The 22,385-nt window shown below is 43.6% G+C and overlaps 1 protein-coding gene across 2 annotated transcripts in view; it reads right to left on the minus strand.

The window, feature by feature from the left end:
* Positions 1 to 22,385, minus strand: part of GRHL2 (grainyhead like transcription factor 2) — a 173,971-nt gene that overhangs the window by 21,950 nt on the left and 129,636 nt on the right. For both annotated transcript variants that reach the window (XM_038744851.1, XM_038744850.1), the window contains exons 9-12: positions 10,516 to 10,674; positions 5,580 to 5,667; positions 2,648 to 2,787; positions 1,539 to 1,570 (exon numbers count right to left, since the gene is read on the minus strand). In XM_038744851.1, coding sequence (XP_038600779.1) covers positions 1,539 to 1,570; positions 2,648 to 2,787; positions 5,580 to 5,667; positions 10,516 to 10,674 — 419 coding nt within the window. The remainder of the gene's footprint in view (positions 1 to 1,538; positions 1,571 to 2,647; positions 2,788 to 5,579; positions 5,668 to 10,515; positions 10,675 to 22,385) is intronic.

Below are 22,385 nucleotides of genomic sequence, written 5' to 3' on the forward strand. Positions count from 1 at the left end.
TAAGCACTAGGGTAGATCCAAGCTAATCAGTTTGGACACAATCCATGTCCCACATGGGGCGCAAAATCTTAATCCCCATTTTACAGATGAGGTCACTGAGGCCCAGAGAAGTTTAGTGACTTGCCCAAGGTCACACAGCAGACAAGTGGAGGAGTGGGGATTAGAACCCGGGTCCTTCTGACTCCCAGGCACGGGCTCTATCCAGTAGGCCATGCTGCCTCCGGCAGCTGCTCTAATTTACCTCCTCCAACTGCTGTTGCTTGTCTTCATTAGTATGGGTTTATGTCTGCCCACCTGCCCAGGAAAAGGACAAGAGGAAGGGGAAAGAATAATAATAATAATAATAATGATAATGATGGTATTTGTTAAGCACTTGTTATGTGCCAAGCAATGTTCTAAGCGCTGAGGTAGATACAAGGTAAACAGGTTGTCCCACATGGGGATCACAGTCTTAATCCCCATTTTACAGATGAGGTAGTCAATCAATCAATCAATCGTATTTATTGAGCGCTTACTGTGTGCAGAGCACTGTACTAAGCGCTTGGGAAGTACAAGTTGGCAACATATGGAGACAGTCCCTACCCAACAGTGGGCTGAGGCACAGAGCAGTTAAGTGGGTTGCCCAAGGTCTCACAGCGACAAGTGGTGGTGCCGGGATTAGAATCCACGTCTTCTGACTCCTAAACCAGTGCTCTTTCCATAATAATAATAATAATAACAATAATGTTGGTATTTGTTAAGCACTATGTGCCAAACACTGTTCTAAGCGCTGCGGTAGATACAAGGTAAAGAGGTTGTCCCACATGGGGATCACAGTCTTAATCCCCATTTTACAGATGAGGTAACTGAGGCACAGATCAGTTAAGCAGTTGGGAGAAGGAGCGTGGCTCAGTGGAAAGAGCATGGGCTTTGGAATCAGAGGTCATGGGTTCAAATCCCAGCTCCGCCAACTGTCAGCTGTGTGACTTTGGGCGAGTCACTTAATTTCTCTGTGCCTCAGTTACCTCATCTGTAAAATGGGGATTAAAACTGTGAGCCCCCCTGGGTCAACCTGATCACCTTGTAACCTTCCCAGCGCTTAGAACAGTGCTTTGCACATAGTAAGCGCTTAACAAATACCATCATTATTATTATTACTATTATTAAGCGGCTTGCCCAAGGTCACACAGCGACAAGTGGTGGTGCCGGGATTAGAATCCACATCTTCTGACTCCTAAACCTGTGCTCTTTCCACTATACCACGCTGCTTCTCGAGAGAAGGACACAGAGAACTAGAAGCATCTCTGGGCCACCTCACATAGAAAAAAGGAGAGTAGAAAGAAGAAACGGACTCCCTCATGGAGTCCCCTGCCCTTACGTTACTTCGGCTCCAGTTCATGAACCTAAATACGGCCCATGACCCCGGATCCAGTCCACATCCCCTTCTGCTGTCTTCAGCCAGAGGAAGAAACAAGTATTTGCAAGAACCACCTCCACCAGCATGAACTGACTGTCCCTTATTGTTCTCCCCTTAGAAATGAAAGAATCCAGTGTCTTACCCTTCTCGCTCATCATCCGTGTTGTAGTACACCTGCAAAACAAAATGAGAAGTTCATTGCCCCACTTACAGAACTGTCATTTCAAAAGCAGCAAAGAAAATATCTCTATTTGGGGCACTTCGCTTCATAAAGTAATATTTTGTTTATGCAAAACCGGATGATTCTTTGAGATAAATTTGGTTGGTGCTGCCGTTCATTGCTATTCCCCTTTGCTTGTTCCCCTGGGCATATTGGCATCTTTCCCAGCCAGAAACATGGTTTCTCTTAGCTTGGAGGGATGGGTAGGTGGCTAGAAGGGTAATCCAAGGGAACTGTTTGGGTAATTGTGTGGCAGGACCATTTTCCAGGCAAGATGAAATATTTGTTGAGAAAAGTTGTGAATTATTGAAAAAGGTCAGTCTACTTGTACACCTTCAGGGAGGTCCTCCTACATCTTTCTTAGAGTCAGTGACTTCTGAAAGACTCCTGGATAGGTGCTAAGCTGGTTTTGGGATGTTTTGCTAAGCTGGTTTAGCTTAGCTGGTTTTGGGGTGGACTGATCAGACAGCGCATTCAAGCCCATGGACTTATGGTTCAAATGAAAGTGCACCTCCACTAACTCCATAATTTTAAGGTTAAAAAAAAGGACAGCACAGCCATTAAAAGCAGGCTTCCCTAGCCTCCCTCCTTCCCCCATCCCATATGTCCAATGGGCCTATTTTTCCTCACGCACAATTTAGGGCAGATCCGTAAGATAAGAAGTAAGAATCTGCCAGTACTCACAATTCAGGGCAAATTCGAAAGATAAGAAGTAAGATTCTGCCAAAGTTATTTTCCAAAAACCCAATCATCATTTTTACTTTTACAGCTATCAGGTGGCACTCTGTTACTCAAAGCTCAACCCTCATCCCTGGGGCATACTGTTTCTCCTGATCACGCTCCAAACTTTTCTTGACAGTACACATTTTCTTATTTTCTCTGAACCTCAGAAGTGTCAGATATATTTTTTTCTCTTCATCTCCTCCTTTTTTCTCACCTCAAGGAGAATAACGTGTATCACGTAAGGGGCTCTTCTGCAAAGTAAAAACTTTACTGTCGCTGACCCTACCAATCAGGACTTCAGATCTCACCTGTCCAGTTCTCTGCAGGTTTCCAAAATGAACATCGGGGATAAACAAAACGGGCTGAGAATCCAGATCAGTCATTGTTTTGAAGAAGGTGATGTCGCTCTTCTTCTGTAAGGGGATTGCTGACAGCTTCCCATCGGCAGCTGACCAAGATCATAGGAAATCATTATATAGAGCTGATTTAACGGGATTTAAAATCCCCATTCGCAAGCTTATTTTGGAGTTCATTGCCCTGAATCCCCCTCCCCTTGTCCAAGACCCAACCTCAGCTCTGCTCTGGCTTCAGCCACCCCCAGCCGAGGAACATAAATAAAAATAGTAATAACAGTATTTAAGTGCTTAATATGTGCCAGACACTGTATTAATCACTAGGGTGGAAACGAGCAAATCGAGTTGGATGCAGTCCCTGTCGCATGTGGGACTCACAGTTTCAATTCCCCACTTTACAGATGAGGTAACTGAGGCACAGAGAAGTAAAGTGACTTGTCTAACATCACACAGCAGATAAATGGTGAAACCGGGATTAGAACCCATGACTTTCGGACTCTCAGGCCGTGCTCTATTCACTACGCCATGCTGCTTCTAATGGTATGTGTTATGAGCTTACTATGTGCCAGGCACTGTACTAAAAACTGGGATGGATACAAGCAAACTGGGTTGGACACAATCCCTGCCCCGCATGGGGCTCACAGTCTTATTCTCCCATTTTACAGTTGAGGTAATCAAGGCCCAGAGAAGTGAAGTGACTTGCCCAAGGTCACACAGTAGACAAGTGACAGGGCCAGGATTAGAACCTAGGTCCTTCTGATTCCCAGTCCCATGCTCTATCCACTAGGCAATGCAGTTTATCAATAAGAAAGCAGGGGTATTCTTGAATAATAGTGACTTTGAACAAGTAGAAAATCGTATCTGCTTGCCCATAGTAAGCCACTCGTGGGTGGCTTTGGGCTTACCTCCTTCCCCACCTTCTTGGGACGGGGACAGTGTCCGCCCTAAGCAGGGAATGTGAGCAGGGAACGTGTCCGTTTATTGTTATACTGCTCTCTCCCAAGCACTTAGTAGTGCTCTGCACACAGTAAGCACTCAATAAATACGATTGAATGGATGAATGAATGGATGGTTATCTTGTATCTACTCCAATACGTAGCAAAGGGAGCACAAGTACATTAATGATGACGGCATTTATTAAGCGCTTACTATGTGCAGAGCACTGTTCTAAGCACTGGGGAGGTTACAATCAATCATATTTATTGAGCACTTACTGTGTGCGGAGCACTGTACTAAGCGCTTGGGAAGTACAAGTTGGCAACATATAGAGACAGTCCCTACCCAAGAGTGGGCTCACAGTCTAGAAGGGGGAGACAGAGAACAAAACCAAACATATTAACAAAATAAAATAAATAGAATAGATATGTACAAGTAAAATAAATAGAGTAATAAATATGTACAAACATATATACAGGTGCTGTGGGGAAGGGAAGGAGGTAAGACGAGGGGGATGGAGGGGGGATGAGGGGGAGAGGAAGGAGGGGGCAAGGTGATAAGGTTGTCCCACAGGGGGCTCACAGCCTTAATCCCCATTTTACAGATGTGCTGAGCCACAGAGAAGTTAAGTGACTTGCCCAAAGTCACACAGCTGACAATCAGCAGAGCCGGGATTTGAACCCAGACCTCTGAATCCAAAGCCCATGCTCTTTCCACTGAGCCACGCTGCTTTGCACATAATAAGCGCTTAATAAATGCCATCATTAAGTACATAATTACTATGATGGTGAAATGGCAAAGTGACCAGCCATGAAGCTGCACTATCAGAGAAAGACCCCACGTGCCAATCGATGTTACGGAGGCTTGGAGAGACTCCAACCCCTCCAAACACATTCAAGGGGGCTTTAAGCACCTCCTCTGGGCCGCAGGCACTCCCGGAGGATTCCGGCTGGCTGAGCACAGCTCCTTGTTTGCCAACTCTTCCCAGGTGGTCCCATATTTGTGATGGGACTCAAAGGCATGAAACAGGCCCTCCGAGATGCCCTGGGAAAGCAGCTGAAACCAGGGCACCCTGAAATAATAACAATAATAGACTTGTCAAGCACTGTTCTAAGTGCTGAGGTAGATATGAGTTAATCAGGTTGGACACCGTCCCTGTCCCAAATGGGGCTCACGCTCTTATCCCTACTTTACAGATAAGGTAACTGAGACCCAGAGAATAATAATAATAATATTTATGGTATTTGTTCATTCAGTCATATTTATTGAGCACTTGCTTTATCCTAGAACAGTGACATGCCCCAGGTCACACAGCAGACATGTGGCAGAGCTGGTATTAGAACCCAGGTCCTTCTAACTCCGAGGCCCATGCTCTATCCACTAAGCCACGCTGCTTCTCCAGCCTAGCCATCCACCCTAGCCATCCAGCCACTCCACCCACCCAAAGCTCCCTCCTAAAATCCATCCAAACTCCGGGCCCCAGAGGAATTCCCAAGCCACTGTTGGTTTCCAAGACCTCCCATGTCAAGGAAATCGGCAAGGTGAACACTGGTGCAAGGGATGCTGGGATTCCCCCTCTCCATCCCCCCCGCTTTACCTCCTTCCCTTCCCCACAGCACTTGTATATATGTATATATGTTTGTACGTATTTATTACTCTATTTATTTTACTTGTACATATCTATTCTATTTATTTTATTTTGTTAATATGTTTTGTTTTGTTCTCTGTCTCCCCCTTCTAGACTGTGAGCCCACTGTTGGGTAGGGACCGTCTGTATATGTTGCCAACTTGTACTTCCCAAGCGCTTAGTACAGTGCTCTGCACACAGTAAGCACTCAATAAATACGATTGATTGATTGATTGATTGGGAGGCACCTGTGTGGCAGCCCAACACCTCGCCGGAAATCAATGCTCTGAGGCGGGACGTCAGGAGGCTTGAGGACAAACTCACCGTTGTTGCCTTGGGTTTGGGATGCTTGACCCTTCCCTTTCTTTCTGTTCTGCTTCCTCTCTTCATCCCGAATTTTTCTTTCAGCTCCCTGACAGCAAGACAAATTCAGGCGGCATGTTAACAAAGCACAAGAGCTACCGTCTGTGCATACCATGTTGAAGATAAAACAAGCCAGGGAGAAGGAGACAAAATGGCACCATCTCTATCCTTCAGACAGGGTCAGGGTCTCAACTGTGGAAGCATTACACGAGATTAGGAATCCTTGTCAAGACCCAGCTTCAGCACGTAGCCTCTTTGCTAAGATAAACAGCAAGACAAGCTTGGACATCTCTTTTAATATGGGCTTCCAAAATAAAATGGCATAATAAACAAATCACCCTAAGTTTGGGGCTGGGTTTTTATATAGAGGCACAGCTTGTTTCCCAAGTTCCAAATATTAGAAAGTCACACTTCCTTCCCCCAAATAAAAGCTAAGCACAAGAAGCACATACCCACACCCATGGATTGAAGATCTGCCAATTCTAGCCCTTTTCAATTTCCCCTGACTTGTTTCCCTTTTTTCACTTCTCATATTCACAACCTTAAATGTCGGGTTCTGCCTTCGTCCCTCAGGTCGGGCAACTAAAGCCCAGCATGACCAAGAAACCTGACTCTTGACCTTGAGTTTCACAGCACTTTATCTCCCTATTCCTCTTGGTTTCCCTCCTTCAATATTTCTGGCCCTATGCTCTTGAGTGGAAACTAGGCATTCAGCAAAGGAGTCTGTATGCCTTTTTTAGTGGTATTTGTTAAGCACTTACTACATGCCAGGCATTGTACTAAGCGTTGAAGTATATACATGCTGATGAGAGGTTGGGTACTGCCCCTGTCCCACATGAGGTTCACGGTTTTAATCCCCATTTTACAGATGAGGGAACTCAGGCACAGAGAAGTGAAGTGATTGACTTGCCCAAGGCCACAAGGCAGGCAAGTGTTCGAGCCAGGATTAAAACCCAGGTCTTTCTAACTTCCAGGCCCTATCTATTAGGCCACAGAATCTCCTTCCTGCTAGACTTCTATAGGCAGACATATATTTTCTAAATTCTAAGGAATAATGCCATTCAAACACCAAAGATCTTGAAATGACCTGCATCACCTAAAGCCCTACCCTATTTTGATATTCATCTGTCCTCTGGCTGTAAACTCATCCGCCTCCCTTCCCACTTTAGATGTGGCCTCCTCGGTCATCAGAAAGCAGTGTTGCCTAGTGGATAAAGCAGGGGCCTGGGAGCCAGAGGACCTGGGTTCTAATCCCAACTCTGCCAGTTTTTTGCTGTGTGACCTTGGCAAGTCACTTGACTTCTCCTTGCCTCAGTTTCCTTAACTGCATAACGGGGTTTCAATACCTGTTCTCTCCCCTACTTAGGCTGTGAGTCCCCATGTGGGACAGGGGCTGTATTCGACCTGATTAACTTGTATCTGCACTAGAGCTTAGAACACTGCTTGACACATACTAAACACTTAATAAATGTAGCATTTCATTTAATTTAATTTTGGTATTTGCACAGTGCTTACTATGTGACAGGCACTGTACCGAGCGCTGGGGTGGATACAAGCATGTTGGATTGGACACAGTCCCTGTCCCTCACGGGGCTTGCAGTCTTCATCCCCATTTTACAGATGAGGTAATTGAGGCACAGAGAAGTGAAGTGATTTGCCCAAGGTCACATGGAAGACAAGTGGCAGAGCTGGGATTGGAACCCAGGTCCTTCTGATACACCTGTGCTCTATCCACCAGGTCGTGCTGCTTCTCATTATTATTTAAGCGCTTACTATGTGCAAGGCACTACTAACACAAGCAAATCAGGTTGGACACCATCCCTGACCCACATGGGGTTCACAGTCTTGATCGCCATTTTACAGGCGAGATAACTGAGGTGCGGAAAAGTGAATTGACTTGCCCAAGGTCACACAGCAGACTAGGAAGCACTGGCAGTGGGGACAGGAGCCTCTGGGAAGATTGGAGAGTAGGGCAACACTCTACATGTTTCATTTGGTCTGAAGGGGTAGGCTGCCCTTGAACTTCTCCGCCCTTGTCTGACAGTCTCCTAAATAGGGTGTGTGCTGTCTTGATTGGAGTTTCTATTTCCTTGTCTATTGTTGTGAACTTAGGCATTTTGCTGCCTAGGTAATAGGATTCTGCGAGAGTATTTAGTTTTGTGCCGCCAAGGAAGGTTTTTGTTTAGACGCCAGTGGGATTTTCCTGTGGCACAGGCTATTACATGATGTTGATTTTCTTCAGACTTATCAGTCCATAATAGCTGTCTGATCTACAAATTGGAACACTTGCAAAAATCTACCCATAGGTTTTTTTTTTTGGTCATGCTGCAATTTCCTTTATCACTCAGAGGTAACAGTCTTAGTTTCCTGTTAAATAGGCACTGAATGTGGCCTCGGTTTATTTTGAGAATTGTATGAATCTTTAAATAACCTGTGTGCTTCAATTTAGTAAAATGTATGCTTTTATGAATACGAAAGTTTCCCGAACGTGGATTTGCTTGAAAGAACACTATTAGACATTATAAATATGCTTGCTATAAGAGAAGCTGGAGAAGCATTTAAAAGGCCATTTTCACTTTCATTTGATTAGAGTGCTAACTGGAGGTCAAACTGAGGTTTAATAATTAGCAGGTGTGCTTGGAACATCTATTCTGGAAGTACAAAATCTGTTGCTTTAAAATGAAGGGCTCATGCTCTGTTATCTGAGAAAGAAGGGATGAAGAAGTCTCTTTTTGAGCTTCAAGACCACCAGTTTTTAAAATATTTAATTTCCTGCCATCCTTTTTTTCTTGGATTTTGACTTTAGAATCATAAGTTAAAGCAAAAACTATTACTATTTAGAACAATCACAAAGATTCACAAATAAACCCCATGGCCTCACATCTTCCTCTTTTTGGACGTATATCGAAGTATTTATTCAAATGCATGTTTCTAAGTCAAGAGATTTCAAATGAAGATGAAATTGTGCGTTGACTGCGATCCCCTGCGATAGTTATGATTTCCATCATTAAAGTTCCCTTTAAATTGTAGCTATTGCCCCTGAAACAATAATTCAGTGTTTAAGGGAGATTGAAACGGGAGGACTTTTATGCAGAACATATTCACTTATCTATCAAGTCTACTCCATCAAAACTAAGGAATTTCTCACCTTAAATGATATATATCTATATATATCTATCTATCTATATATATATCTATATATAGATAGATATATATATACATGTGGTAAAGACACAATAGCACTAATAATGATGACATTTATTAAGTGTTTGCTATGTGCCAAGCACTGTGCTAAGTGCTAGTGTAGACACAACAGATTATTCTGCTTTATTGTTCTCTTCAAGGAAGAGTGTGTCTACACAGTAAGTGCTCAATAAATATGATTGATTGATTGATTAAAATAATCAGATTAGAAATAATCCGTTATCACACTCCAGGTTCACTACCACAATGCCAAATGCCCTACCGTGAGTTATAATCAATCAATCATATTTACAAACTACAATATAGCAGAGTTGGCAGACACATTCCCTGCCCACAATGAGCTTACAGGCTAGAGCTTCCTGACAATGAGCTTCGATCCATCATCCAGTCATATTTATTGAGGATTTACTGTGTGAAGAACACTGTACTCAGTACTTGCAAGAGTACAATAGAGTGTATAGATATGTTCCCTGCTCACAAGGAGCTTACATTCCAAACAATAGTGCATCTGATAATCTAGCTCCTTATTTCCAGCTATGTCTGGACAGAAGCCAAATTTTCTCCGACATTTTTCTGTGGCTGTAAATCATGACCCCCACATTTTGGTGGCCACGACTTTCTGTATTTAGGGTACCAATAAACAGCAGAATCCTGTAAAACATTTACAGTGTTTTGGAGTACACTTGCTGCCTCCCTTTCACTGCTCACAAGTTTGTGTTTCAGTGTATTGGTACCTGTCTGCCAGTCTATTTCCTACTCTGTCTCTCAGTGGTCCCATGGAATCCCCCAATGATGAGTTGGAAAAATTCTGTCCTAAAGTAACTCGGAGAGGTCATTACCTTATTTTTGAGTTCTAAACTAAGCACTAATGTCATTTAACCATAGGGTTAGTCTTCTAGGCTGTGAGCCCTGAGTGGGCAGGAATTGTCTTTGTTGCTGAATTGTATTTCCCAAGTGTTTAGTACAGTGCTCTGCCCAAAGTAAGCACTCAATAAATACGATTGAATTGAATTGAATGATTATTGGACTGTTTTCACTTGGATCTGTGCCCTTGGGGCACTTGTTATTCATCTCCCCTTCTCAGCCCCACAGCAATTATACACATATCCATAGTTATGTATTTTCTATTAATATCTGTCTCCTCCTCTAGACTGTAAGCTTCTTGTGGACAGGGAACGCGCCAGGCAACCCTGCTGTATTGTTCTCTCCCAAGCGCTTACTACAGTGTTTTGCACATACCACATCTCAATAAATACCAATGATTGATTGATTTTTCCTATATTAACTATAGCTGGGTGTGTCTTGGTCAGTTCTACTGGTCAGAATCCAATAGAGGGTTAGGAAGCCACGAAATCTCCTGAGACCAAAATGTATTTTTTTTTTGTACTCAATGCAATCAAATCTCTAATTCCCTCTTTTAAAATAGGCATCAATTCAAACCCAAATGACTCCAACAACTCTCTCCAGTGGGCCACCTTAAGTAAAAATGACAAAAAAAATCTACTCAGCATCATCATTTTTCCAATAAGAGGTGAATAACAATAATTAGAAGTCTAAACAAATGCTTTTCCTATAACATTCCCTAGCACACTGATCAGCAGAATAATTACTTTGAGACCCCAGATACGAAAACGATAGAAAGAAGATACACGTGAACAATGGTTTCTTGTATCACCCTATCATCTTCACTCACCTTGTCACAGAAGACTTTGATCTGGCAATAAGCCCTGTGGATTGGTTTATTGCTGCGATTGTTATAACTGTATGTGTCGATCTGAATCATCAAAGGCAGCCCTTTCACCCCTTTTTGAGAGGAAAAATCTGTACTTAGGCAATTCACAGTGATGAAAATCTAAGAGAGAAAATAATCAGAAGTCATTTTACAAAAGGCATACATACAAGAAATTCAAGAGCTGAACTCAGCACAAACTTTTGAGAATATCCAAAGGGTCTTCTGAAAGAAGCCGGTTGCCTAAAAAACTGCAAATGCAATAACAAAATCCAGTTTTAATTATTTCAGCAAGTAAAATGTTGGAAAGCACAATCCCTTGACTTTAGCTTGAAATTTCAGAAGGTTTCAGAACCAGATTTCAGGATTATTGTTTTCTCTATTAAATCATGTACTTCTAAATAAACCGAGTTTCCTATGTCTTACTGTGCACTGTTAAGAATATTATGTCTCCTAAAGGGGAGACAAGAACCACTTTCCACATAGCGTTATTGAAAGTTCAACATTCAGTGTCGTTACACTCTCAGCATCATCTTCTGCATGTGGAACCAGCCCAAGGCATATGAAATTTTCATACCTGATACTAGCTCAAAGAAGGAGCGTGGTCTAGTGGATAGAGCAAGGGCCTGGAAGATAGAAGGACCTGGGTTCTGATTCTGACTCTGCCACTTATGTGTTGTGTTTAATTTTGTTTCATTTCGTCCTCCCTCTTGGCCTGGAACGCCCTCCGCTCCTTCAAAGTCTTATTGAAGGCACATCTCCTCCAAGAAGCCTTCCCTAAATCAATCAATCAATCAATCGTATTTATTGAGTGCTTACTATGTGCAGAGCACTGTACTAAGCGCTTGGGAAGTACAAATTGGCAACACATAGAGACAGTCCCTACTCAACAGTGGGCTCACAGTCTAAAAGGGGGAGACAGAGAACAGAACCAAACATACCAACAAAATAAAATAAATATTTTCCTCTTCTCCCACTCCCTTCTGCGTCTCCCTGACTTGCTTCCTTTATTCATCCCCCACTCCCAGCTCCCCAGCACTTATGTACATACCTGTAGTTTATTTATATTAATGTCTGTCTCCCCCTTTAGATGGTAAGCTCATTGTTGGCAGGGAACTGTCTGTTATAAGTTCTCTGCACCCAGTAAGCCCTCAATAAATACGATTGAGTGACTCACTAAGCAGGAAGAGAGGAAGAGATTGGGTGTCTGGCAGGGATCCATATTTGAGTAACGTTGCCTTGCAGGAAGGTATCGTATATCACACTGGAAGTCACCTTCAATCACATTCTCAACCATTAAATTGCAGATATAGTCAAAACCCCCAAAACCACGTATCCCAGAAGAGGGGACTTACAGTCAATCCAATGAATCATGTAAGGAAAATTGAGCGCCACAGGGGAAAGGGTTTATAGAAGTCACTGAATAACTACTATGATTAATGTTATATAACACATTGTTAAAATATTAATGGCACTACTGTAGAGAATATAGAGAAATGTACTCAAATAAGACTCTGGCAGGCTATGTGACCCTGACTTTGTTCAAAACCGATACCCTCATCTTCCTTTCCATATCTTCTCCTCCCAACTTGCTCTCCCTTCTATGTTGTCTATGCTCTTGGATTTGTGACCTCTAGACATTTGATCTTTGCCCCAACCCCCAAAGCACTTATGTACACATCTTTAAATTGTACATTATAAATTACTTATTCATTCATATTAATGTCCATCTCCCCTTCTAGACTGTAAGATCATTATAGGCAGGGAACATGAGTGCTAATTCTGTTGTTTGTACTCTCCCAAGTGCATAGTACAGTCCTCTGCACATAGTAGGTGCTCAATGAATACCACAGATTGATTGATTTTCCCTTACTTTCCTATCAATGTCAACACTCCCACCACCCTCCCCATCTCTCAAGCCTACAACCTTGACAATACCCTTGGTACTCTCCAAACTCTTCCCTTCCTCCCCAACCAAATGGTCACCACACTGTTCTCAAAAGAGACACGGAACTGCAGTCCACGATGGACACCAGTATGATACCACACCAGACTTCAGCAAGAAAGGACTAGTTTTAAACTCTGTAAATACACCATCCCGTCCAACTCTACCCATGACAGATGCTCAATCAGTCAATAAATCAATGACACTGATCAAGTGCTTACTGCATGCACAGTCTTGTACTCAGCACTTGGGAGAGTACAGTGGAGTCAGAAGCTTATTGGAGTTTATTTTTTGCTGAGCTCTCTGGCCGCAAGGGTCTGTTTCGATCAAATTTCTTTGCATTCTCTCTAGTGCCAAGAATGGTGCGCTACATTTATGCCTAGAGGAGTCAGCCTGATGAATGCAGCTGACCCAAACCCACCTTTTTCCCCACATCAACCAACTCACACAAGAGCAGATGGCAGCTGGAAGCCAATCTTTCCAGCATTTAGAGCATTAAGAAGATTGTGGCGGTTTCCCGTCGAGGACTGCTTGATTGGAGAGCAAGACTGCCCCCCGTTGATATTTCTGACTGCTCAATTTGACCCTGTTTTCCTCTGAATCTTGTTCTTTTTGTTCACTATGGGTGTCTTCCTACTTAACCTGTGAGTGCCTTGTATGTGGGTGTTCATTTTCAGGTTAGTATCCCAGTGCTTTGTATAATACTTTGTCCCCTTTGAGTGATTAATAAATGATCATATTAATACTTAGAATTGGCAGCTGATGCTATTCCCAAAGCAATTTCACTTTGACGATCTTATCGTTATCCTCACAGCATCCTTGTGGTGTATTCATTAATAATAACATTTACGATGATGATAAAATGATGACGAGAATGCATCTTAACATTGCTAAATGGGGGCAATTAATCAAATGCTGCCTTTCTTAGAGCTTTACTTTTCTCACTCCACCTCAGACCAACACTCCAGAAACCAGAAAATAAAGAACAGAAATTGGCATTATTTTCTAAACCATTAAAATTCAGGCCTCATCCCCTGACATGTCTGCACATCACGATAGGTATATGCTCCAGAAAGCAGAGGGGGATGATAATTGCGGGCTTTCGTCAGCTCCTGGCCTGCAGTAAAGGGCCTGGGGTGATTAGTTTTTTGAGTTCACAAGGACAGACAGGAGAGCAGCCCAGAAATAATCAATGCTTTCCTGGAGACTAGAAAATGACACTATGATAGGAACCTGACAGAGGATCTAAAAACATCAGGCATCCCTCAGGGGTGGTCTCTAAAGGTTAAACAAAATGACCATAAACTAGAATCCCACTGGGGACACTAAGTAACTGAACCAACCAAGAACTACCTGAGGTAGCGGGGGACTTTAGAAATTTCTCCAGGCTGCCAATTTAACCACAACAACATCCCGACCTTCAGAAACAGTAAGAAAATGTGTGGGTTTACTGTCTCTACTACACTGTGTTGGGAAGAAAGAAGCAGCGGCCTGCTTGCAATCCCAGAGACTAACAATACCATCAGGTATTTTATAATGGTGTTGGCAGCGTCCCTTTCCTCGCTTTCTTGACCTAAGAGTGCAGAAGGATTGCAGCGCTGGATGGTATCACAGTTTCGCCTTCCTGCACTAACAGCCCGAATAGTTGAACTTTAACTGAAGAAAGGAGTAAGGGGTGGAGAGGCAGGAAAGGTCATAGACTAATACTTCAGTTTTGTGGCTGCTTGAAGCTATTCGGTTTCATCTTGCACACCCAACCTATTTCATGCTCTTTATGGAGCAGGCAGTTCTCTTCAAAGTACAGTCTCAAAGCTTTTTTTGGTGGGGAAAGGAGACAAATCCTATTTGAACTGGAAAAGCAGAAATAAAAAAGATCACCTCAACAAAAGACACACCTTTTCCCTAACATGGGGACTTTGTCTCCACATCAGCTTATTCTCCCACGGGTTCGTACAGTACTCTGAACACAAATACAATAATAATAATAATGGTATTTGTTTAGCACTTACTATATCCCAAGCACTGTACTAAGTGCTGGGAAAACAGCATGTCCTAGCAGAAAAAGCATAAGCCTTCGGTTCTAATTCTAGCTTTGCCACCTGTCTGCTATGTGACCTTGGGCAAGTCACTTACCTTCCCTAAGCCTCAGTTACCTCACCTATAAAATTCATTCATTCATTCATTCATTCAATTGTATTTATTGCGCACTTACTATGTGTAAAGCATTGTACGAGGAGCTTGGGAGAGTACAATATAACAATAAACAGAAAATGGGGATGAGAACTGTGAGCCCCATGTGGGACATGGACTATGTCCAACCTGATTGGCTTATAGATACCCCAGTGCTTAGTACAGTGCCCAGCACAGAGTAAGTGCTTAACAGATACCATTTAAAAAAAAATTGAGATAATTGGATCCCACATGGGACTTACCACCTAAGCAGGAGGAAGAAGTAAGCACTCCATAAATGCCACTGATTGAGATCACTTGTCCAAAGTGGAATTCATTAGGCTCCTGCCTCAGCTGAAGCCTTGCATGTACCCTACGTCCCCATGGTCCCAGGCCCGTCAACGAGGGGCATCAGCTCCATGGAAACAAAGAGAAAGAGGGCAGCCCCGGCTGGTCTGTTGTGTCCCTTGGAGCCAGTAGGATGCTGCAAGTGGAAAGTGCTGTTGACCCCAATTTTTGCCTTCCTTCAGCAAGCTGCAGCTCGCTGATTCGACCATAAACCCGGTGGGGTTCCTCTCTTTCTGCCCTCAGGCTCTGGGGAAGGCCTGGAAGTATCTTTTTTTAATGGTATTTGTTAAGCACTTACTATGTGCCAGGCACTGTATTAAGCACTGGGGTAGATACAAGCTAATCTGGTTGGATCGGTCCATGTCCCACAGTGGGCTCACAGTCTTGATCCCCTTTTTCCAGATGAGGTAACTGAGGGATAGAGAAGTGAAGTGACTTGTCCAAGGTCACACAGCAGACAAGTGGCAGAGCCTGGATTGGAACCCAAGTCCTCCTGACTCCCAGGACCGTGCTCTATCCACTAGGCCCTGCTGCTTCTCCCCCTTTGGGGCCCCAGAGGCCAGGGAGGTGAGCTAGAGGAAAACAGCATGGCCTAATGGATAGAGCGTCTGAAGGACATGGATTCTAATCCTGCTCCATCACTTGTCTGCTGTGTGACACTGGGCAAATCACTTTCTTCTCTATGCCTCAGTTCCCTCATCTGTAAAATGGGATTATTATTCTCCCCCTTCTAGATTGTGAGCCCACTGGTGGGTAGGGACCGTCTCTATGTATTGTCAACTTGTACTTCCCAAGCGTAGTACAGTGTTCTGCACACAGTAAGCACTCAATAAATATGACAATGAATGAATGGAGGTTCCTCTCCCCCTAGGCCTGCCCAGGCAGCCTGCTGGGTGAGCCCAGGAGGGAGGCGGTGGTCTGGGCTCAAGGATCACCACACTTGCTCTGTATGGGGCTGCTCTTGAGGCTGACATCCCCCTCCTCACTCTTTTCCTTCACGGTCCAAGCGGCAGCGGCTTTAGCTGGGCTTTAGTGAGTGGCAGGCAATCTGCTACAAGTCAAAACTCATCCATGCTGGGCAGCAGGGCCACGGGAGAGAGTCGAGGGTGGAGACTCGAGTTGACTGTGCGGAAGGAAATCACTTCTGGATTTTGACCAAGAAAACGCTATGGATCCACTACCGGAATGAATGCAGATGGAGAGCAGGGCGGTCTGGGAGAGATGTGTCCGTGGTGTCGCTAATGGGTTGGAATGACTCAATGGCATAAGGCAAGACAAGTGGGACTAGAAGCCATGAGACCCACATCCTAGTCCAGCTCCGCCACTTGCCTGCTGTATTTGTTAAGCGCTTACTATGTGCCAAACACTGTACTAAGCACTGGGGTAGATACAAGGTAATCAGGTGGGACACAGTCCCTGTCTCACAAAGGGCTCAAAGTTTAAATAGGAGGGAGAACAGGCACTGGGCAAGTCACTTAATTTCTCAGTGCCTCTGTTTCCTCATCTGTAAAATGGAGATAAAATCTCTGCTCTCCTTCCTTCTTACACCGTGATCCTTGATGTGTCCAATCTGATTACCAAGCATTTAACTACCGCAGTTATTACTATGATAACTAGTGCCACTTCAACTCTACAAATAACAGGGCCAGTATTACCAACAACGAAGTCCTGGATCAGTTCCCCAGACTAGAGGAAATACCCATAGCTTTGAGCTTTGTTGGGAGGAACATCTGAAAGAAAGTGGATGGAAGCAGGATGCCCAAGCAGCTGCTATGGTGAACCAAAAGGGATGTATGAAAACAGGTAAGGTAGAATGAATAGTTTCCTTAGTCCCTTCAAGGCCCTACTGAGAGCTCACCTCCTCCAGGAGGCCTTCCCAGACTGAGCCCCCTCCTTCCTCTCCCCCTCGTCCCCCCTCCATCCCCACTGTCTTACCTCCTTCCCTTCCCGACAGCACCTGTATATATGTATATATGTTTGTACATATTTATTACTCCATTTATTTTACTTGTACATATCTATTCTATTTATTTTATTTTGTTAATATGTTTGGTTTTGTTCTCTGTCTCCCCCTTCTAGACTGTGAGCCCACTGTTGGGTAGGGACTGTCTCTATATGTTTCCAACTTGTACTTCCCAAGCGCTCAGTACAGTGCTCTGCACATAGTAAGCGCTCAATAAATACGATTGAATGAATAGTTTCAAGATACGTAGTGAAGCACAGATGCGAATAATGTGATGATTTTTTTTATGGTATTTCTTAAGCACTTACTATATGCCGAGCATTGTAAGTGCTGGGGTAGATAGAAGCTAATCAGACTGGACACAGTCTCATGTCCCATATGGGGCTCACAGTCATAATCCCCATTTTACAGATGAGGGAACTGAGGCCCAGAAATGTTAAGAAGGTCACACGACAAGTGGTGGAGCCGGGATTAAAACCCAGATCCGTCTAACTCCCAAGCCCATGCTTTATCCACTAGGCCATGCTGCTTCTCAGGTTTCTGTTCGGAGGCACTGGTGGGAACCATTGCTGCAGACATGCCAGCCTCACCGATAGCAGAAGAGGGGGAAGGGGTTTGATTGCTTTTTTTAACGGTACTTGTTTAGTGCTTACTATGTGCCAGGCACAATACCAAGTGTTGGGTTAGATACAAGCTAGTCAGGTTGGACACAGTCCACGTCCCAAATGGGGCTCACAATCTTAAACCTCATTTTACAGATGAGGTAACAGGCACCGAGGAAGTGAAGTGACTTGCCCAAGGTCACAGAGCAGACAAGTGCTAGAGTCAGGATTAGAACCCAGGTCCCTGTGACTCTCAGGCCTGTTCTCCATCCATTAGGCCACACTGCTTCCTGTGTGAGGGCCTTGTGCAAATGTGAGCTCGTTGTGGACTGTCTCTCTTTATTGGTCTATTATACTTTCCCGAGCACTTAGTACAGTGCTCTGCATACGGTAAGTGCTCAATAAATACAACTGAATGAATGAATGCCAAGAAGAAACTACAGCAACCACTGTGTCCAACCCAATTTGTTGGTCTCCACCTTAGCACTGAATAAAGTGCTTTGCACATGGTAACGATAAGCAAATACCACAATTATTATTTTTATTATTACTATTGCTATTATGAGAGCAAAGGCAGGTCCTTTCTGGGTTACAGACATCTATGCAGCAAGAAACTATCTTTTCACACAAACACTACGGAATAGTGCCTATTGCACATCTTTTTCTTTTTTTCAGTCATACTGGCACGCGAGGGCAGGATTTCACCATAGGCAGAGTCACCTTAAAAAACTGGAGAATAAGGAAATCTTTCTAAGGTCTTTCCTGCCTAAGCCCTCGTTTCCTCTGTGTCGACTACGCATTTGCCTATTTGTCCCTTTAGTTCTTTGATATTCACTCAAGCCCCACAGTATTTATATCCATATCTTTATACTCTAATATTTCCCCATCCATAATCTATTATAATGTCTGTCTCCTCCTATTAATAATGACAATAATAATAATGGCATTTGTTAAGTGCTTACTATGTGCAAAGCACTGTTCTAAGCGCTGGCGGGGGGGGGATACAAGGTGATCAGGTTGTCCCACGTGGGGCTCACAGTCTTCATTCCCATTTTACAGATGAGGTAACCGAGGCATAGAGAAGTTAAGTGACTTGCCCAAAGTCACACAGCTGACAAGCGGTCGAGCCAGGATTAGAACCCATGACCTCTGACTCCCAAGGCCGTGTGTTTTCCACTGAGCCATGCCGCTTCCTATTGACTGTAAGCTCCTCGTTCATTCATTCAGTCGCATTTATTGTACTTCCCAAGTGCTTAGTACAGTGCTCTGCACACAGTAAGCGCTCAATAAATACGATTGATGATGATGATGATGATTGAGTGCTTACTGTGGGCAGAGCACTGTACTAAGCACTTGGGAAGAAAAAGTTGGCAACATATAGAGACAGTCCCTACCCAACAGCGGGCTCACAGTCTAGAAGGGGGAGACAGAGAACAAAACAAAACATATTAAAACATATTAACTGTGAGCCCACCTTTTAGACTGTTAGCCCACTGTTGGGTAGGGACTGTCTCTATATGTTGCCAATTTGTACTTCCCAAGCGCTTAGTACAGTGCTCTGCACATAGTAAGCGCTCAATAAATACGATTGATGATGATGATGAACAAAATAAAATAAATAGAATATGTACAAAAAAATAGAGTAATAAATACATACAAACATATATACATATACACAGGTGGGCAGGGATTGCATTTACCAACACTATGGCATTTTACTTTCCCAAATGCTTAGTGCAGTGCTCTGTACAGAGTAAGCACTCAATAAGTATCACTGACTGGCTTCAGTGAGTGTCTACGGAATTCATGACTGATGCCAAAACGTGGTCTCACTAGCCTATGAACCATAAATCAGATACCTAGACGATAGGATAAAAACCTCTATTCTGATTATTCCAACAAAACTACCAAACTGACAGGTAACAAAAATGTCAAGGCTAGTATTGCCCCGGGTCTTCAAACAATTGTCAAGTATGAATGCCGAATAGATATATGAAGGCAATTGGGTAGGGTGAGAGGGAAATTTCACGGCCGTAGACATCATAAAATAATCTCTTGATACATGTGACTAATCACTGTATCTTCACGGTGCATATAAAAGGCAAGTGCCCTTGTACTGTGTTTAATGTCCTTTGAATGCACCATCTCAAGGGAGATATATTAAGATACAGACAGACCAACCAGTTGGAGAATTGGTACATTAACTCCTTGCTTCAGCAAATTTTTCTATTAGCTTGCCGTTAAAATGCACTAAGCTTTGATTTGCAAAAGGTATTTCATTCATTCATTCAATCGTATTTATTGAGTGCTTACTGTGTGCAAAGCACTGTACTAAGCGCTTGGGAGGTACAAGTTGGCAACATATAGAGACGGTCCCTACCCAACAGCGGGCTCACAATCTAGAAGGGGGGGACAGACAACAAAACAAAACTTATTAACAAAATAAAATAAATAGAATATGTACAAATAAAATAGAATAATAAATACATACAAACATATATACATATACACAGGTGCTGTGGGGAGGGGAAGGAGGTAAGGCGGGGGGATGGGGAGGGAGAGGAGGGGGGAGGAATGAGGGGGAGAGGAAGGAGAGGGAGAGGGAGAGGAAGGAGGTAATATCACCTCCATTTGACTTAAAAATATACAAAAAAAGGTTCAACATTTTATTTTAAATTCCTAATGTGAGATTTTAACAGAAATATCTTGCCTTTCTTTCTTAATGGCATTTGTTAAGTATTTACTAGGTGCCTGGCACTGTACTAAGCACTGGAATAGATACCAGCTAAGTAGGTTGAATAATAATTATAATAATGGCATTTATTAAGCACTTACTACGTGCATAGCACTGTTCTAAGTGCTGGGGAGGTTACAAGGTGATCAGGTTGTCTCACACAGAGCTGCCAGTCTTAATCCCCATTTTACAGATGAGGTGACAGGCACAGAAGGTTAAGTGACTTGCCCGAAGTCACACAGCTGACAATTGGTGGAGCCAGCATTTGAACCCATGACCTCTGACTCCAAAGCCTGTGCTCTTTCCACCGAGCCACGCTGCTTCTCTTGATGAAAGTCCATGTCCCAAATGGGGCTCACAGTCTTAATCCTCATTTTACTGGTGAGGTAAACCGAGGCCCAGAGAAGTGAACTGATCTGCTCAAGGCCAAAGGGCAGACTAATAATAATGATGATAATAATAGTTGCGGTACATGTTAAGCACTTACTATGTTCCAGGCACTGTACTAATCGCCAGGGCAGCTACAAAGTAATTGGATTGGACACAGTGCATGTTCCACATGGGGCTCACAATCTTAATCCCCATTTTACAGATGAGGTAATCGAGGCCCAGAGAAGTGAAGCGACTTGCCCAAGGTCACACAGCAGACAAGTGGCAGAGCCAGGATTAGAACCCAGGTCCTTCTGACACCCAGGCCTATGTTCTATCCACTAGACCACGTTGCTTTCAGGATTAGAACCCAGGTCCCCTAGCATTCAGGCCTGTGCTCTTTCCACTAGGCAACGCTGCTTCTCGGGGTGGTCCGTAGGTGACAGAGGTGAAACTGCTCCAAAAGTGGGAAAGTGTCTTTTGGGGTAGATCTAAGTCTCACAGCCCAGTAGGAGGTTGAAAAACACAACTACTTTTCATTCCTCCTATTTGGTATTCTGCTTAAAAATCTGCCCAAAGGGATTTCTGTCTTATCACTGAGGTAGTAGTAGTCGCAGCAGCAGCAAGAGTAGGTATAGTGTATAGAGCGCGAGACTGTGAGCCTGTTGTTCAGTAGGAACCGTCTCTATATGTTGCCAACTTGTACTTCCCAAGCGCTTAGTACAGTGCTCTGCACACAGTAAGTGCTCAATAAATACGACTGAATGAATGAATGAATGAGCATGGGAGTCAGAAGGTCATAGGTTCTAATCCTGGCTCCGCCACTTGTCTACTGTGTGACCTTGGGCAAGTCACTTCACTTCTCTGTGCCTCAGTTACCTCATCTGTAAAATGGGGATTGAGACTGTGAATCCCACGTGGGACAGGGACTGTGTCCAACCTGATTAACCTATATCTAACCCAGCACTTAGAACAGTGCCTGGCAGCGTGGCTCAGTGGAAAGACCCCGGGCTCGGGAGCCAGAGGTCATGGGTTCTAATCCCGGCTCCGCCACTGGTCTGCTGTGTGACTTTGGGCAACTCACTTAACTTCTCTGTGTCTCAGTTACCCCGTCTGTAAAACGGGGATGAAGCCTGTGAGCCCTACGTGGGGAAACCTGATTCCCTTGTATCTCCTCCAGCACTTAGAACAGTGCTTTGCACATATTAAGCGCTTAACAAATGCCATTATTATTATTTATTATTAAGTGTTTAACAAGTACCACAATTATTATTATTATTAATTACAGTAGTACTAGTAGTAGTAGTAGTAGTATCAGAGGTAATACCGCTTATTGTGAACTTAAAGTGTGCAAAGCACTATAATAAGCTTCAGGAAAGAATCCACGTGAGGGAATTTGACCTAGCCCCTGGTCCTTAAGGGCTCATAATCAAAACATAAAAGTGGGAGAGGGGACAGCAGAGACATAAGGAATGTTGAAACAACAGCATCACTAAAATAACTAAAACATGCTAAAACATGGGTAAGTTCCTAAAACAAAACAACAGCTGGACTTTTGCTGGAGAAGCTGGGATCTGATCCATTCATCTATGATTAGGAAATCAGTGGCACAAGCACCTTTCTAATACCATTTCTCTTTCACCCATTTTTTTCAGGCATTCCTGTCCCAAGGGAAAGTGGGTTTGTTATTCTGGGATCATCAAA

This window comes from Tachyglossus aculeatus, chromosome 4 (assembly GCF_015852505.1).
Source record: "Tachyglossus aculeatus isolate mTacAcu1 chromosome 4, mTacAcu1.pri, whole genome shotgun sequence".
Classification (NCBI taxonomy): Eukaryota; Metazoa; Chordata; class Mammalia; order Monotremata; family Tachyglossidae; genus Tachyglossus; species Tachyglossus aculeatus.